Here is an 18,624-nt window from a genome sequence, read left to right as displayed (position 1 = left end):
TTGTGCACTTCGAAAAAAAAACCCAGCAACATTTCACCACATTGAGCTCCAAATGGTCATAAAAACGTAGAGGGAATTTTAAAAAAATCAACACAGTAAAATTAATAAAATAAGTAAGAGTGGAAAGAAAAGTTAAAAATAAGGTAGATTTAACGAGATCAGATGAACACAAAATAAATAAGATAAATAAATACATGTTAGAACAATGGTTTAGATAATAATGATTAAAATAATAATAATAATAATAAAATAATAATAATAATAATAATAATAATAATAATAATAATAATAATAATAATAATAATGCAATCCAGGGCTAAAATAAACTACTCCAAATTTAAAACCTCGATTAAGAACGTAAGTTTTAAGTTTAAATGAATATATGAATATAGTTTAGTTAAGTTTATTTATTATTCATCGTGTGCACCTTATGGTGCCCAGCCCATATGGACTTACAAGACACTACAAAAACAAAACAAAATAGGAGCAACAACATAAGAAGAAAAAGAAAAATAGAAGAAAGAAGAGCATTTACAATACCGCACATGATCAACAATGACCTAAAGTAATTCAAAAGCACAGTGGTACACTTCAGACATTTGACAGTGATATATATGTAATGTATGTGTATAAATTGTATGTGCTTTGGCAACATGTCTTTGTTCATGCCAATAAAGCAAATTGAATTGAGTTGAAAATATATTTGTTTAAATGCACTATTTGCACCTGTTCATTACAAAAGCGAATGAGAAGAAAGTTTGCCACAATGTTTTGTAAATTGATTTTGTTAATAAAATGAAAAAATGAAAAAAAAAAAAAACGAAAAACAAGAGGGCGCAATTCAGTTATTATATTTGTCTTTTGCTTCCGGTTGACAGTTGCAGAATTTGCGTGCCTTCAAAATAAAAGGTTACGTTCATTTAATTGAACTGGGAAAAAGGTTCAGTTTGGTGAACACCGTTCCAACACGTCCCTGCGTATATTGCAATTTGTCATATGAGACTTCTCCACTATCAACTCATACAGAAATCCTGCTACTTTCGTTCATTCAGGAGCTACTTACCAGACATGTTACTTTATTTGTGTAGTTGCTACAGGAAGCTCAGCAGGTGTTACATTAAATTATTCTATCTTTGCACCAGGACAGGAGTGTCCACTTCATTGTAGTTCTAACAGATTGGTGTTTGCAGACTAGCGACACACATCGTCTCTACCATGGAGTCACAGGTAAGATGAGACAAACAAAAACAAGCACAATATATTTACAAATGCATAGCTTGCGTTCATTACGTTGTCATGTTATGCTGTAAGTAGTTCAGTTAATAACGTTAGCCAGCTTCCAAGTCAAGCTAGCAGACAGTCATTGTTGTTTACTGTCCACTTCAGGAAGTTCCTGGTCAAATGAAATCCACCTAGACCTAGCGTGTTCACTTAATAGATTTGTTTGTTGAGCTGAATCTGTTTTCTTGACTAATAAGACGGAGTTTTGTGATTATATCGCTGCTGGATGTGTTTTTTTGGGAGGAACTGCGTTCACAAACTTATGGCTGGGTAGCTCACTAAGCTAGGGAATGAATAGGTCATTGTTAGCCGTGCGACAGTTTGTATCACTGAGGCGTAGAGTGAGTTATTCTGCTGCTTGCTGTCAGGTGATGTCCAACCCTGAGGACATCGTCAGGCTCTACAGAGAACTCAGCCTGTTCCCGTCTTTGAGCAAAGCAGAATTGGGACCTGTCATCACGTCTCAGTATGGAGGCAAATACAGCAACATCTACACGGGTAAGTACATATGAGTGAGTGCATGTATTATGTACCAAAATTAAAATGAGAAAGAATATATTTGAAAATTAAAATGCATTAACAGAAATGCTTTTTAATTTTCTGAATATGTGTGCATTATTTGACTCATAAATGCAATTAATATTCAATAATCCTATTTGCATTTTAATTTTCATCTTCAACAATGCTAATTATGTTAGATTTGCTTTTTAATTTTCAAAAATGTCCCTCAAAATTTATGGAAGCCCGTTTCCGCCAGTTTAAAAAAAAAAGGAAAAGTAAAAAAAATATTTTTATTATTATTATTTTTTTTTAGGAAAAGTAAAAGAAAAAGAAAAAAAAATGCTTGTATGCTTCTAGCCATATCATTTTTCTTGAGAAACCATCAATGCAACCACTGATGCATATTCCATAGGGATTTCTCATAGCCATCTATATGCCATACATAGTTTGGCCTACGACTGACATACACACGCTGTCTCAAACTGTTGTGTCCATCCATCAGTCGCATCAATTGACACACAGTTTCTCTGTCTGTAATTATTCTGGCCATCCAACATATTTGGTGCATCCAACTGTAGCCGTGTTGCTCGCCAAACGTTTGCAACTGATGGTCTATGAAGGCATTAAGGTCTGCAAAGCTTTGTCTCAGCCCCTTCAAACTTTAGCTGTGACGCAACACACATTAAAGCCCATTTAGACCTATCTCATTATTATGACTTAGTATCTCATAATTATGACTTAGTGTCTCATTGTTATGACTTACTATGTCATTATTATGGCCTAAATTTTTTAATGTTTTTTTTATTTTTACTTTTCCTAAAAAAAATATTTTTTTTTAATTTAATTTTTTTTAAATTAACTGGCGGAAACGGGCTTCCATATAAGTTAGTATCATAATTCGAATTAAATAGAACATTTGAAAATTAAAATGCATTCACAGAAATGCTTCTTTTTTTTAAATGCATTTTTTTACTCAAAAATAAAATGAAAAAGCAGTCCTTCCTTTTTCATTTTAACTTTGATTTTCAAGCTTGCACATTTTGTATTGCATTGTTGAAGATGACAATTAAAATGCAAATAGGATTATTGAATATAAATTGTATTTATGAGTCAAGTAATGTGCACATATCTAGAAAATTAAAAAGCATTTCTGTTAATGAAATTGAATTTCCAAATTTGCTTTTTCATTTTAATTTTGGTACATATCTGCTTCCATAAGTACAGACTGTCCTAGTAACAATATCTTTAGGTGTCTGTATTTTCAGTGATGTTGATAAACATATATGTACTTCCCTCTGCAGAATGGAGTCAGTGTGATCTGGAGAGGAATGAGAATGTCAAGTTTTGCAGACAGTACATTGTGTTCCACGATGACAAGTCGGTGGTCTTTTCTGGAGCCTCTGGAAACAGCACTGAGATCAGAGGAGAGTATGTCACCATTTTCATATTCTGTCTGTAGAGGGATTGAATAAGTTTGTATTCACCTCACCCCGAGCTCTCTGGACATGTCTAATCAGTTTGTTTCCCCTGATAGGTTGCTCAGTAAGGATTCCCCTTCAGGTGTAATGAAGGCTGTTGTCAGAGAGTGCAAAATCAAAGGAGAGGACGTACAGTTTCTGGAGGTGTGTGGTCTGTTGTTTTAATCAGGCTTTTTATTGACACCTGTGAGTAGCTCATCAGCATTTATCTGTGAATCATCTGAACCTGTAGTGTGGGTTTAAAACCATCTGTGACTTTGCAGATCTTTGACTCTTCTTCTCTCTGTAATCCTTCAGATTTGGTGTAAAAACATCAAGACGAAGAGCATCAATCTCACGGCATTGAAGAAGCATGGCAAAGTCTATGAAGATGGTGAGTCCTCTGCACTTCAATATACAAAGTTCAATATGTAATTCAGGGGTTAATAACTCCATGTTTCTACTTTTATAGATCAGTTTGGCAGCTTGGTTTGGTCCCACTCTGAGACCCACCTCTTGTATGTGGCAGAAAAGAAGAGGCCTAAGACAGAATCCTTCTTCCAGGTATGTAAACCTCCTTGTGAGACTTAATCAGTTGTAGATCATGTTAGGCTCGATACAGCTGCAGCGTTCTTTAGAGGTTTAAAATTCCAGCCATGTCAATGCTGGTGTTGTATGAGATACTGCTCACACTATAACGACATTTTTTGGTATATATGAGGGGCTTTGTGCCTTTTTAGTACTAAGATATATCATTCAATATGAACATTCTGCAAATGCTTTGGACTTGATTGAACCTGAGGTGTTTTCCATTGCCCTTTTAGAACTTACACAACTGGATAAACTGACTCTATGTGGGGCGTGTCCTGAAAGGAGCAGAGAGAAAAAAGTGTTCATCCCTCTGTTTGATTCATATTGATTCACTGTTATAGTAGTGGTATGATATTTGTGAAGTGATGACAGATTCATGACTTTTAATTCTGTTTGTCCTTCTCTGTTTGAAGTCTGACTCTACAGGGTTGTCTTCCATTGCAGAGGAGGAGGAGATCACAAGAGTGGAGAAAAAGGAGGCTGTAAAAGTATAAATGCAATGAAAAACAAACCAAAATATTTAACATTTATGGTTAACGTTTGAATCAAGCTTAAGTTATTGTGTTTTTGCTCTTTTATTCCTGCAGGGGGAGCAGTTTGTCTTCCATGAGGACTGGGGGGAGGCGCTGGTTAGTAAGAGCTGTCCTGTGCTTTGTGTTTTGGACATAGATGGGGACAGTGTCTCCGTGTTGGAGGGCGTGCCGGACGATATCTCACCTGGACAGGTTAGTGCAGCAGTTTGTGTGATATTTATAGAAAGGTGCCCTCTTGCTCTTCCTTTTTTTAAAATCACGTATCTTACTCTGCAGGCATTTTGGGCTCCAGGTGACACAGGTGTGGTGTTTGTAGGCTGGTGGCACGAGCCTTTCAGACTTGGCCTCAAGTACTGCCCAAACAGGAGGTAATTACCTTTAGTACTGAATATAATTAAAGCTGCCTCATCAGAATTGTTTGTATACTCATTCAGTGATATCATTTTCCTATCAGGTCATCTCTGTTCTATGTGGATCTCACTGGTGGGAAATGTGGTAAGTGAATGGCTGTGTGTAGAATACATCCTATAACACCCTCTTACAACAGAGGCATTCATAATCTCTCATGAGCTATATGATAACATACGATTGTCCTTGTTTTACTTGTATTCAGCTTCAAACACAAAATATTACACGTGCATGAGAAGCATTACAACAGAGATGCTAGATTAGATTATTAGATTAGAGAACTTTATTAATCCCCTGTGGGGGAAGCTCATGTGCCTCAAGGGTCTGTTCACAGAATCAACAAATAATAAACAAGACAGTCACGAAACTCGACAAATAAACAACACAGTCACACCTTTTGAGGTATAATTACCAGCCATGAGTCAGATCCATGACAAGTGTACATTAAATAATCTGACTGCTGCACTGAGGCATCACCAGCCGATCCCTGAAGGAGCTTCTCAGTCCATTAAAAACACCGTGCAGAGGAATTGCCTTCGAAGATCAGAACAGTTTTTAATTTAGTCCTTTTTCTCTTCTCCAAGGTAACCTCAAGAGAGTCAGGGGGTAATGCCAATTACAGAGCCAGCCTTTCTAATCAGCTTATTGATTCTTTATTTTGTCATCAAGACAAATGCTGCCCCCCCAGCAAAGCACAGCATAGAAGAGGACACTAGTCAGGATTCCCTGATAAAAAACATAAAGTAGGTTCTTGCTGATGTCGAACGATCTCAGTTTCTTCAGGAAGAAGAGTCTTGCCTGAACCTTTTTAAATACTACCTTGGTGTTCTTTTTCTAGTTTAATTTATGTAAAGCACAGCACCAAGATATTTATAAAACTGCACAATCTCAATCTGCTGACCCTTTATTATCACAGGAGAAACCTCTTTTTTCTTTCTTCTAAAATCGACAACAAGTTCTTCGGTCTTTCCAACATTTAATTTTAAAAAGTTTGAACCAGCTACTTTTGCATGTTCCTCGAGTTCAGTCAGAACTGGGAAAAACTGCTTTTTGTTTCTCTGCTCCTGACTCCTGGAACAAGTTGCAGCAGCGTCTTGAATTAAATGCACTTTTACCTTTTGGACAATTTAGAATCTTAATTTTTAACCTTTCAACCCAGCTCTGCAACAGTTTTAGCTAGGTTTACTTGTGTATATTTATTGTATCATTTTAACCACCGGCCCTTCCTATTTTAGTGCTTTTATAGTCAATCCCCTACACCTCCTTTTATTATTATTAAATTAAGGTTGATCATTGATTGATTGATTGAATCACACTGACTGACAAAAGATTCTATTTCTCTTTTATAGACTAGGTAATTATCTTGGGTGAGTAGACCCACAAGAGCGGTGTCATCTGAGAACTTTTGAATATGACAGGAAGCTTGACCAATGCGTATAGTCAGCAGTGTAAAGTGTGAATTAAAACAGAGATAAAACTTTGCCCTGTGGAGCTCCTGTCTTGGTTAAAATAGTGTCAGAGTGTTTATTATTAAGCCTGACAAACTGAGGGCGAGACAAAAGATAAACAATATCCAAGAAATGTAAAATTAATTAATTATTTGCTGAAATGTGTGGTTGAATAGTGTTAAATAGTGATGGCGAGACGAAGCTTGGTGAAGCATTGAGGCTTTCCATCCAATTGGTTCACTCGTGGGCCAAAGCTTCATGGTGCTCCATTTGCTCTACTGCGCCATCAAGTGGACAATAAACGTAAAATAAATAAGCACAGTGATTCTAATGACACCATCCCTTTGGTGTGTGAAGCTTTGAATTGAATAAATGAATGATGTTTGTGATGCCAATACATAAATAATGAACTTCTTAACATGGTGTCTGTCTTTATGATACAATGGCCAGGTCAAAACTGAAAGTGGAAACAAATTGGGGAAAAGTTTGTGACTGTGCGCTGCCCCTTATATTTCGAATCGCGCACCAAACCCCCGAACCGGTTCCTGAATCAGTCACGTGGTACAGGCGGCTTGCGAACGTCACCACATGCGTCATCAACACAAGCCTCGATACGCGCTTCACAGAAATCTTCCTGGATTACTCGGCACACGCTTCGAAGCCTCGACACAGGGGGACACATCACTAGTGTTAAAAGCACTTCAAAAATCAAAAAACACAACCCTAACAGAGCTAGCTGTTGTTTCCAGGTGGTTGTAGATTCTGTGCAGCATGTAAAGTAAGGCATCAGGGCAACACAGGTTTATATTCTCACCCGAACACCTCCTCTGTGGCCTCTCCTTCTCGGCTTAAGTCTGATTTCAGGCCAGGTGAAATCAGAATCCAGTCCACTCGAGGGAGGAGGCCGTAGTTGCAGGAGCTCCTGCCGGCTGTAGGTGATAAAGGGAGGGCCTGGTTCGTACTCGGCTTGCATTGTTAGAGTGACTCTCCAAACAATTGTCGTCCAGAGCCCAAAAAGGCAGAATAAAGTGCAATAATTAATTGAAGCCATAGTTGTAATGCCAGGATCTACTCAAGCTGGTGATTATGATAAGTCAAATGGTGTAATAAAAACATTAAAAACACACAAAACACACAAAACATAGATCACAGACACAGGTGGCAGAGTCGCCAGCAAGGGGGCAGGGCCTCGATGAGATTGATGTGAACCCCTCCACCGTGGTTACTGTGATTTACATCCGACAACTGTTCTACCAGAAACAAACTTTGTTACTATTGGCACGTGTTCACGTTTGTTATATTTGTTTTTGTGTCACTTTAGAGCAGCTGTCATCAGGCACCAATGCGGTGTACTCCCCCAGGCTGAGCCCAGATCGGTGTCGGATTGTTTACCTGGAGTGTTCCGTCTATGGGCCACACATGCAGTGCAGCAGGATGTGTATGGTAGGACAGGAAACAACCTCTTCTCACTTATGACGATTCTAATATGCATCCTGGACAAAGTGCACCGCCCTCTCTGTAAACAATGTGTAGCCTTATTATCTTTACTGAAGTGTGTTAATAATAAATACATATGTTGTCTTTTACTTTTCTCTCTACTTGCACGTTGTATTTCTAGTATGACTGGTATACTAAGAAGACAACAGTGGTGGTGGATGTGCTGAAGCGGCCTAGAGAGGGTAAGGAGCACTTGATCGTGACATTAATGCAGCTTTTTTCCACTCTTTATCTAATATAGCTGTGTCTGTGTGTTCTTGTTTATCTTCACAGATGGTTTCACTGGTATCTACTGCTCTCAGTTGTCCCCTCAGTGCTGGTCAGCTGATAGTCAGCGTGTTCTTGTCGCTTGTCCTCAGCGCAGCCGCAAGGTATTGTGAGTTTATGGGGCGTGGCTTATTATTATTATTATTATTATTATTATTATTATTATTATTATTATTATTATTATTATTATTATTATTATTATTATTATTATTATTATTTAGATCAGGGGTTCCCAAAGTGTGGGTCGGGACCCCCAGGGGGGTCGTGAGACACAAATGGGGGTTCCTGAGATGTCTTCAAGAATTTTTTTTTTTTCAAGTTATTTAAAAATATATATTTTTATTTTTTTATTTATATATATTTTTTTATGTTTATCTTCCTATTTGTTTTTAGTGCTAATTTTGATCATTTCTTTGATCATTATTATTATTATTATTATTATTATTATATTTTTCTTTATCTTTTTTTTTTTTTCTCTTTGTTGGTTTTGTATTAATTTGTTAACTTGTGGTGAACAAAGAAATACTGGAAAAAATGCAATAAAAAAGTTATCTAAAAATAGTACATTTTAATCATTTATAGTAAATAAATATCAACAAAAATAGAAGCTAAACTTGAAATAAAACCTTGAAAATAGAAAATGTAATGAGTTTGACTCCTAAGTTTATGGTTAGTGACCACTTAATTATCAAAAGCATCAGTAGCAGTAGGTTAATTCGTTCAGTTGCACAGGAAACACAGCCGCATGCTCATATATGTAGGCTAATTTTCTGCAGACCAACTAAATGAAGCCACATTAAAACCCTTTGAGGGACAATGGGGTTCGCGAGCCAATGCGCCTGCATTTTGGGGGTCGCGGGATGAAAAGTTTAGGAACCCCTGATTTAGATTACTATTAAAATATTTTTTACTCACAAATCTAATCAAACGGAGAGTATTTTAATACTTATTTACCACAAAAGTTCTTGTCTTGTAGGAATTGTTGATGGTGGACACAAGCACTGGGAGCATCACACCTCTGACTTCAAGTGAGTCGCATGTCACATTTTTGATCCTCTTTAGGACTAGACAGCTCCTCCTCCCCTTCCTTTATTGTTTTCCTCTCTACTAACTCATTTGCTTACCATAGTTGTGTTATTAAAGCTCTTGAACGAATACTTTCAACCTGGGTCTTATGCTCTTTGTTTGTCTGTACTGTAGACTCCGATGTTGGCAACTGGTGTCTGCTGAACATAGAGAGAGATCTGATGGTGGTCAGCTGCTCCTCTCCAAATAGCCCTCCAAGTCTGGTAAGATCAGGGTTGTTTTTTTTCTACAACTCCATGTGATGGAGAGTGTTCAGTATTACACACTGAAATGTCTTTTTTTCTGTGTCCAGAGGGTAGGATTCCTTCCCCCAAGGGATTCTGAGGAGAAAGTGGACTGGGTTACTTTGGAAGACTCTCAGACGTTGCCAGATATTGATTGGCAGATCTTGACTTTCACCCCTCCTCCAGAGCAGGAGAACAGCCAATACCGTAAGAATTCACATTTAAAAAATAAAGTTTAAATGAAATATTTTACAGGAAATTACAAATACAATACCTCTCTCTGCCCTTCATTTTGTTTCATACACACAAATAAGACTCTACATCTCCAGACACAGCAGTCTAGTACAGTGCCACAGCTACACTAAAATAATCAGCCAGACAAATCTCCTCAATTAAGCACATTGTACTGCATTGTAAGGTACGGTATGATATCGTGCAGTATTGTATTGTAGAGTATCGTAGCGTATCGTACAATATTGTATTGTAATGTATTGTATTAAATGGTATAGTATTGATCAGTATCGTACCCCATTGTATCATAACGTATCGTATTGCATTGTATCACATCCTATCGTAAGGCATCGTACCGTGTTTTATGGTATCGTATGATATCGTGCAGTATCGTATCGTATGGTAGCGCTTGCACCATAGACTGAATAAAATATGGACGTAGTATCCGTGACGTCACCCATCTGTCTCTGAAGTGTGACGTAAAGAGGCGGGCTTTGAGCCTCCTCGCCAACAGCTACAGTGTTCCCGCCTGTCAATCAAGTCAGCTGTGCCTCTCATTGGAAGACTTGTAATCTCAATATCTTCGAAATGAGCTATCCAGACTACACTTGTCTTTTGCACCAGGCTGTAAACATGTTTATTTCTGCTGTAAAGATCATCTTTTTCCCATTCATGTGTATGTGACTTCCGGTACTTCCGGAGCCAGCCTCAAGCAGATTCTCGATGAACTGCAGCTTTTAGCACTTCTGCATTGGACTCATATTTTTAGACAAGAGGTTGCCGCTTGGCTTGTACAGTATCATATTGTACTGTATTGTATTAAATGGTATAGTATTGATCAGTATCGTACCGTATCGTATTGCATTATATCACATCCTATCATAACGTATCATATCGCATCGTATCCCATTGTATGGGTGGGAATCGCAGTGCAACCAGCACCCAGTACATGACCTAGGGTAATGATAATGTCATGATACTCCAATAACTGAAATTGCAAGAAAGTCATTTATTGATGCGTCACAATAGCTTATCAACTGAAGAATACAAAAAGCCGCCACAGGGCAAAGTGTAGGTTTTTCTGTAATCGTATCCCAGAGAGAAGTCATGAAGTAGTGATGTGGTGAGTCATATTGAAAGAGAAATAGATCTAGACTGCTGTGATTCATTTATATTTAACATAAAATTATTAATATTTGGATAATTGTATTCCACAAGTCAGGAACACAATATATAGCCGTACAAATGATTTGTTGTTGCCTGATTTAATAATGTCATCAACACAAATTTGAAAGTGTAAGATCTTAAAGGCAGAATTGAATACAAAGTGATTATATTGTGTGGGATCTGCTTGGACAGGTTAACTTCATGAATTAGTAAGATGCTTTTCCTAATACATGCAGGTGTGAATTGATCAATACTGACTTTAATATATTTATGAATTGATCGATTTTTTAGAGTGACTTTCTTCAATGTCAGGATGAATGATCATGCCTTTCAGATTTATGTAGGGTATACTTTATATGGAGGGTTGATAAGATGTGTCTGTGTGTATGACACATAATGAACAGTGTATGTAATCTTAGGGGGACTAACTAATTAGTATTCTATATATATTCCTCCAGCTGGCCTTGATTTTGAAGCATTGCTGATCAAACCAAAGGAGGTTAAGGATGGAGTGAAGCTGCCTCTCATCGTCGCTCCTCATGGTTGGTTACTTTCATTTTGGTGTTCAAACAGAATCAACAGTACATGTTTTTGTTTGTTATAAACATCATATCAGTTCAATGCTAACAGTGGTTGCTTTGATGATAGTGACCTAAGCTGCAGACGTTTGTTTCATTCAGGGCAAAGCACATAAAGACACATCTTTTAATATGAACTGTGTCATCTGTGTTTTAAGTAGCTTTATTCTCTCACTAAGGGGGTCCTCACTCAGTGATTGTAGCTGATTGGATTCTGTCATCATCAGTGCTGTGCCGAATGGGCTTTGCCTTATTACTGGGTAAGTTAAATGTTAATTTGTCATTTAACTTGTGATGCCTGCCCGTGATCCATGTATGGAAGTGATGTGCAAGGTCCATGTGCTGTCTCCAGCTGACTTTTAAAGCTGAAACTTGTGTAGGTTTTCGATGATCATATTCTGTTTCAAGTGAAACATTTGTTTTGTTTCATTGGGGAAGTTGGAGTCTGAACATTGCGTAAGCTGGGCGCTTACAGAAGCCAAAAGAAGAACATGCCTGGTTCACTTTTTTTAACTATTCGTTTTTCATTTGGCCAAAGGTCTGAAACAGAAAACTAATATCAAGCACAGTCTTGTAGAGATTTTCTTCCATGTGAAACTATATATCCTTATATCTAGCTCTGAAACATACATATCAACAATTTTAATGTGTCTTTTTTTTTTTTAATATAGTGAACTATCGTGGCTCTCTGGGGTTCGGCCAGGACAACATTTTGTCATTACCTGGCAATGTTGGCACACAGGATGTCAAAGATGTTCAAGTAAGAGTTAAACAGTCTGCTTAAAACAAACATTGTTGTCTTTTCAGTTCAATTACATGCTTTAAGATGTACTTTATGCTGATACCTTACATATACTGAAGACTCTGTTAGTTCCTTTATTGCATTGAGGTTTGTTTCTATAGTATAGGATCTAAAAATAGCGGTGACATTGATTTTTTTCTCATTACAAATCCTCACGTCTTTCAAAATGTCCCTCCTCTTTTGATTTCCTCCCCCCCTCTAGTTTGCAGTTGAAAGTGTTCTGAAAGGTGGTGAGTTCGACATGCACAAGGTTGCAGTTTCCGGGGGCTCCCACGGTGGTTTCCTTGCCTGTCATCTTATCGGCCAGTACCCGGACTTCTACAAGGCCTGCGTGGCTCGCAACCCCGTGACCAATCTGGCCTCCATGGTTTGCAGTACAGACATTCCTGACTGGTACATTGTCATTGTCAATTTGTCACATTGTTTTGAATTTTCATGCTTTAGTCGTACACAGCCACTCATCTTTTATTGTTTTATCATCTGTACCCCTGACATTTCACTATGACAGCTGTGTGCAAGTGAGTGGGATAAAGGGCATGTGTCTGCTTCACTGTCAGGGATGGAAGTGTTTAATAATGCACTAACACACACTCACACACAAACACTGCAGGAACACAAAAACCTCAAAGCTATTCAGTGTTTTCTTCCTCTTCCTGTTGATGTTTATCAATGACTTCTGCAGGTGCGTGTACGAGGCCGGCTATGACTACAGCACAGACTGTCTACCTGATCCAGCTGTGTGGGAACAGATGTTAAATAAGTCCCCCATTAAACATGTCACACAGGTAGGGGTCTCTTTCTTTGAGCATGCACATTCTTTATTGTCGTGACACAATATAGTAGAAAGAACTGATCTCTCGTCTAGGTGAAGACACCAGTGTTGCTTACCTTAGGGGAAGATGACAAACGAGTGCCTAGTAAGCAAGGAATTGAATACTACAGAGCTCTGAAAGCAAAGCAGGTCCCAGTCCGGTAAGCAGCTTGTCTGACTGATTTTGCTAATGTCTGACATGCACTGCACAACGTGGTTGATTGTTTGTTCACTAATACGCTGGTACATTTTTTTCTTAGGCTGCTGTGGTATCCAGGAAATGGCCATGCTCTCTCCAAGGTGGATGCTGAGTCCGATGGCTTCATGAACATCGCTCTGTGGATAATTCAACACTTGTATCAATGATGGTAGTTATACCACAGCAGGAATCTAGCGTGCGCAAGGGATATTCTGCTTTTGTTTCATGGACATTGTAAGGTCCAAGCCAAAGAATTAAAAGAACGCTCAAACCTTAAGATATGTTGTAAAAGAAAAAAAATCTCTTCTTGTAATTGAGCTGTTACCATGGTTGTTTCCAGTTGCTTTCTCAAAGCTAATGAAGCAGATGGAATTTTTAACACAGCACTTGAATAAAAACAGCTTGGATTTTGCAGTCTCTACACTTATAGACAAAATAAAGGGCTGTTCAGTCTGTTATTTGTGTTTGAGAGACATGTTTTTCTCTGCTCATTGTCATGTTTTTAAAAAATCAGTTTGATGTCATGATACAGTGCACTTAATAAAGTTGTTATAAAAATAGTGTTGGCGTGGGATGAATCTCTGGCTAAATGAGTTTATATGTGAATTGAAACTGAACCTGGTGCCTAAAATGGTGTTTCAGTTCTTTATACCTTTTTCTTTAGAACTCCAAGTGAATCAAGGAAGTCATCCTCTCCCAGTCTGTGGAAAAAAAACGAAAGGTTTTCTATCTTTTCATTTCATTTGTCTCTACAAAAGGAAAAGAAAACTGCTAATTTTTTTTTTATTCTTTATATAATGTATAGCAGTTGTCATTAAAGATATTTTTTGGTAATTCTTTGCTATGAAATGAGGGATTTCTGTGTTTAATGCTCCTCGTGGGCTCATCTGTGGCCACATGATTTGCGTCAGACTTCTGTGAATGTGACCACATTCTTTCACTTCTGCATAAATGGATCGAGTTTCTTGTCGCTGCATGGACTTCTACCCAACATTTTCAATCTCTGTCTCTACACCTGGATTGAAGATTGCTTTATCTGGCTCCCAACAGTCCGTTATGGTGAGTAAACAAATATTTATTTGTTCTACAGTTTCCTTATAGAAAATTAAGTGCGTACCTTATTGTTGCGTTATTACCTTATGTCTGTCTGAGAGGTCCTGAGAGAGTTGGAGCCAGTTTCTTAGTATTTGTTTTGCTGCTCTTATGATAGAATAATATGTGAAAATGTACACTGAATATGCAAACTGTAATCCTTGGTTTCTTTTTTCAGGCTGTGTTGAAAAATATATTTTTCTTTTGCCTACTTCTTCCATCACTGAAGACCAAAATTACCAAATACTTCCCATGTGAAACAGATGTGCATTTTACTATGGTAGACTGCTCTGACCGAAGACTTGAAAATGTCCCCTCCATCAAGTCTGAAACTGTTATGGCAGTCAATTTAAGTAAGACCGAGTTGCAGAAAATTAACCAGAGACATTTATCAGGTGTCCCAAACCTCCACACGCTGAAAATAACGGGGAACTGTCAACCAGAACGCCGGGGATCTTCTGCCCAATCATGTGAGATGAAGATTGCCAAAAATGCCTTCAGCAAACTACTGAAGCTTGAATTTTTGTACCTGTCAGGAAACAGCATCACCTCTATTCCCTGGTTACCCAAAAGCCTGAAGGTCCTTGATCTGCAGAATAATCACATCTTCCACATTGCCAATCCCTTGGAAACGCCACTTCTTGAACAGCTCTTGCTCTCCTGGAACTGCTTTTATGCAAACCCTTGCTACCAGCCTTTTTACATCAGCGAGAGTGTTTTAGGAGAGCTCCCTATTCTCAAAAACCTGACGTTAGGATATAATAATTTAACAGCTGTCCCTAAAGGGTTACCACCTTCTCTAGAGAACCTGGATTTAAGAGAGAACAGAATCACAGAGGTCTTAGATGGAGCATTCGCCAACCTAACTTCCCTTAAGGAATTGATTTTGGAATGGAACTGTCAGCGTTGTGACCATGCAGCTCGTCCCTGCTTTCCTTGCCCAAATAATGACTCCCTTCTCCTCCATCCGAACTCACTCTATTCTGAAAACAGCTCCATTACCTTCCTAAGCTTAAGAGGAAACTCTCTCAGAACATTCCCAGATGGTCTTTTTCGACCGTTAAAGAATTTACATGGATTGGACCTCTCTGACAACCTCCTGGCATATGCTATACAGAACGGTACTTTCTTCTCAGAGCTAAAAGCCTTAACTTGGATTAGCCTCCTCTATAACTACGAACCATTGAAGACATTTCCCGAACTGATCCTCTCCCCACATATGAGCAACGTATCTGGTCTACAAAAACTTCTTCTCAGTGGTAACTTTTTCCGCACAGTTTCAAACAAGAGCTTCAACGTTCTGTCCAAACTACAAAATCTAACAACTCTAGAACTTAGAATGAACTTCATCAATAGCTGTGATTTCAAAGGCCTAAAGCAGTTGCCGTCTCTCATCAATATTGACCTTTCTCAAAACATGCTGAACTTCCTCCCATGTTGCTTGAGTCTGTCATCTGAGATCATGGTGCATGGAAGCTGTCAGAACCAGAAAGTGTATACACAGAATTTTCCTGATGTTTCGCTTTTGCTACTTGATAGGGAAGCCACATCTGGAGTTGACATCTGGGAATCAAACCAGCCCAACAGGATGGAAATGTCTGAGGACAATGTGAATGTATTTCCATCATTATGGGACTTTAAAAAACATTTGTGCGGACAGAACCTAACATTTGACCTCTCTCAGAATAACATAATGTCTCTGAATACAAAAATGTTTGAGGACATGGAAAAAGTAGTTTGTTTGGACCTTTCCTACAATTACATGAGTCAAACATTGAAGAAAGGGGTGTTTCAAAGCATGAAAAAGTTAGCATTTTTGGGTATGTCATATAACAGACTTGATTTTTATTATACAGATACTTTCAGTGAACTTAATAGCACCCTGAAGGTGCTAGACGTCAGTAACAATGACTTCCACTTCAATATGAGGGGGATGGGCCACCGTTTAGAGTTTCTTCAGTATTTGACTAACCTGGAAGTTTTAAGTCTGGCAGATAATGGCATTGCAAAGCGAATAGATCAAAGGCTGGTGAGCAAGTCTTTGAAGTACCTCTACTTCAATGGAAACCACCTGAATATAATGTGGAATTTTGATAACAACAGGCAGTACATTCACTTCTTCCAAAATCTGACAAACCTTGCCTATCTGGACATCTCTAACAATGAACTGAAGTCAATCTTACCAGAAGTGCTGACTAACCTCCCAGGAAGTATTCAGTACCTCCGTATTATCGGCAATCAATTGCAATGCTTCCCATGGCCGAACATCTCAGCCCTCAGCAGCTTGCGTCACCTGAACCTCAGCCAAAACTCCCTCTCCAACTTGCCTTCTAACATCATTGGATTTGGAGCTAATTTTTCTCTTTTGGATCTCAGTCACAATCGCATTAGTTTTATTCCTGAAGATTTTTTCAGTGAGGCGGACTCCTTGCAATATCTGTATCTCAACCACAATCAGATCAAAGAGTTGAACCATGAGTTCCTCCCTGCCATCTTTAAAAATGGCAGTGCTCTTCAGAAACTCACCCTGCATGCAAATCCATTTAAATGTGATTGTGATACATCATGGTTCTCGGACTACTTGCGTGCAACTACGATACAGATTCCTCATCTATTCACGTATGTACACTGTGAATACCCAGAGTCCCAACAAGGCAATAGCATACTGAATGTGGATCAGCATTCCTGCCAGGACATTTACGGTAGCTTTGCCTCCCTCGTCTGCTCCTTCTTGACTGTGGCCTTCACTGTTCTGCCCCTACTGAAGCATCTCTACGGCTGGGATCTGTGGTATTGCTTACAGGTACTCTGGGCAGGACACAAAGGCTACTCCCAGCTGCCTGGAGGTGATTCACATCATCACTATGATGCTTTTGTGGTGTTTGACACCAGGAACTATGCTGTGAGAGACTGGGTCTACAATGAGTTAACTGTCAATCTGGAGAACTCTGGCCACAGGAGGTTTTGTCTCTGTCTAGAAGAGAGGGACTGGGTTCCTGGCCTTTCATGCATTGAAAACCTACATAACGCCGTCTACAACAGTGTGAAAACGGTGTTTGTGCTGTCCAGCAGTGCTAACGGTACTGAAACAGTGAATGGTGTGATCCGCCAGGCTTTCTTCATGGTTCAGCAGCGGCTTTTGGATGAGAAGGTTAGTCAAATTCACTCTTAATATTTTATTTGCGTTTTGCGGAAGTGAAACTTACCCCGCCCTTTGCTGCAGACATGTTTTCATCATACTAAATTATCTATGATTTTTCTAAACCAGGTGGATGTGGCTGTGCTGGTTCTGTTGGATGAGATGTTTCCCAAACTAAAGTACCTTCAGCTGAGAAAAAGGTTGTGCAGAAAGTCTGTGTTGTCATGGCCAAGGAACCCAAAGGCACAGCCTCTTTTCTGGAACCAAGTGAGAATGGCATTGTCCTTAGATAACTTAAAATTCTATGACAACAACATGAGTGAAAGTTTTATCTGACTACCTTTTAACATCTGATCTAAAAAGTCCTATTTTTTGCCATCTTTTCATTACCTCATTATGTCAAAATAACCCTTGTTGTGTCTCACATGAGCGAAATGACTTTTTTAAGTACGTAGCATAATTGTTATAAAAGTGATACTTATTTATGATGTTGATATCTAACTTTCAAGATTATAATTTTTAATTCTTTACATTCTTTTACCCTTTTTTGCTGCTGAGTGACTGACTTAATCCTTGCCTCCAAAGAGTTTAGTCATAGCATGAAAATGTTGCAGCTGTGGCTGTATGTTTACCAAAGATGCTGTAAATTGTTCATAGACACTGATTTTGGACTCATAAAATAAAATTAACTTGGATTTAATTGAGTATGCTGATTTCATTAGGTATTTCAAGGATGTAATGTGTAAATGAAACACCCATACACCTCAACTTAATTTTCCCTTCTTCTTTGTTACATATTTTGAGGAAATGAAACTTGTGATTGTACTTTTAGCTTACGGATGACTAACAATTTCCTTTGCTGCATCCATTCAAAGGACGAGGGCACCTGTATTTTCTTACACTTCCCTCTTTAACAAATGCACACGTTTAGAAGGAAAACATGGCTTTTCTTGTGTCAGCCTGCGGACCGCTGACCATAAGATGAGATCGAATAGCAGTGGTGAACAAAGTACTTAGGTCAAAGCATAGTTACTCTAAAAAGTGAAAATTTCTCAGTCAAATTATTACTTCAGTACCTGCTATAAAAAATACTCAAGTATTCAACACTTTTTAAAAGAAGTGAACATGATTGCTTGAACGCATTCTTCATTTCAAAACCTTCAAGCATGGGACTAAGATTTGGCCATGAGCGCTCAGGTGGAGGGTCGTCATCTTTCACTGCCTTAGACATCATTGTCACCAATAAATTATCTGCCTGTCCTGAGTCCATGGACCAGGAACCAGGTGACCATAGAGCAGGTACGGCAACACC

The 18,624-nt window shown here is 38.5% G+C and overlaps 2 protein-coding genes across 2 annotated transcripts; both read left to right on the top strand.

The window, feature by feature from the left end:
* The first annotated feature begins 924 nt into the window (after nucleotides 1-924).
* Nucleotides 925-13,641, top strand: apeh (acylaminoacyl-peptide hydrolase). Its single transcript, XM_034696383.1, has 23 exons — nucleotides 925-1,227; nucleotides 1,650-1,779; nucleotides 3,084-3,210; nucleotides 3,317-3,404; nucleotides 3,558-3,633; nucleotides 3,712-3,803; nucleotides 4,244-4,318; nucleotides 4,418-4,555; nucleotides 4,640-4,731; nucleotides 4,818-4,858; nucleotides 7,541-7,662; nucleotides 7,838-7,898; nucleotides 7,990-8,087; nucleotides 8,960-9,011; nucleotides 9,184-9,272; nucleotides 9,362-9,500; nucleotides 11,150-11,233; nucleotides 11,449-11,529; nucleotides 11,941-12,029; nucleotides 12,274-12,464; nucleotides 12,754-12,856; nucleotides 12,937-13,043; nucleotides 13,143-13,641. The coding sequence occupies exons 1-23, from the start codon at nucleotides 1,216-1,218 to the stop codon at nucleotides 13,246-13,248; spliced, it is 2,193 nt and encodes a 730-aa protein (XP_034552274.1). The 5' UTR covers nucleotides 925-1,215; the 3' UTR covers nucleotides 13,249-13,641.
* Nucleotides 13,642-14,104: 463 nt separating this feature from the next.
* Nucleotides 14,105-18,012, top strand: tlr9 (toll-like receptor 9). Its single transcript, XM_034696382.1, has 3 exons — nucleotides 14,105-14,140; nucleotides 14,352-17,324; nucleotides 17,442-18,012. Exons 1-3 carry the CDS (start codon nucleotides 14,138-14,140, stop codon nucleotides 17,646-17,648), a joined length of 3,183 nt encoding a protein of 1,060 aa, XP_034552273.1. The 5' UTR covers nucleotides 14,105-14,137; the 3' UTR covers nucleotides 17,649-18,012.
* Nucleotides 18,013-18,624: the final 612 nt, after the last annotated feature.

Source organism: Notolabrus celidotus, chromosome 11 (assembly GCF_009762535.1).
Source record: "Notolabrus celidotus isolate fNotCel1 chromosome 11, fNotCel1.pri, whole genome shotgun sequence".
Classification (NCBI taxonomy): domain Eukaryota; kingdom Metazoa; phylum Chordata; class Actinopteri; order Labriformes; family Labridae; genus Notolabrus; species Notolabrus celidotus.
This window is presented reverse-complemented; position numbering and strand designations above follow the sequence as displayed.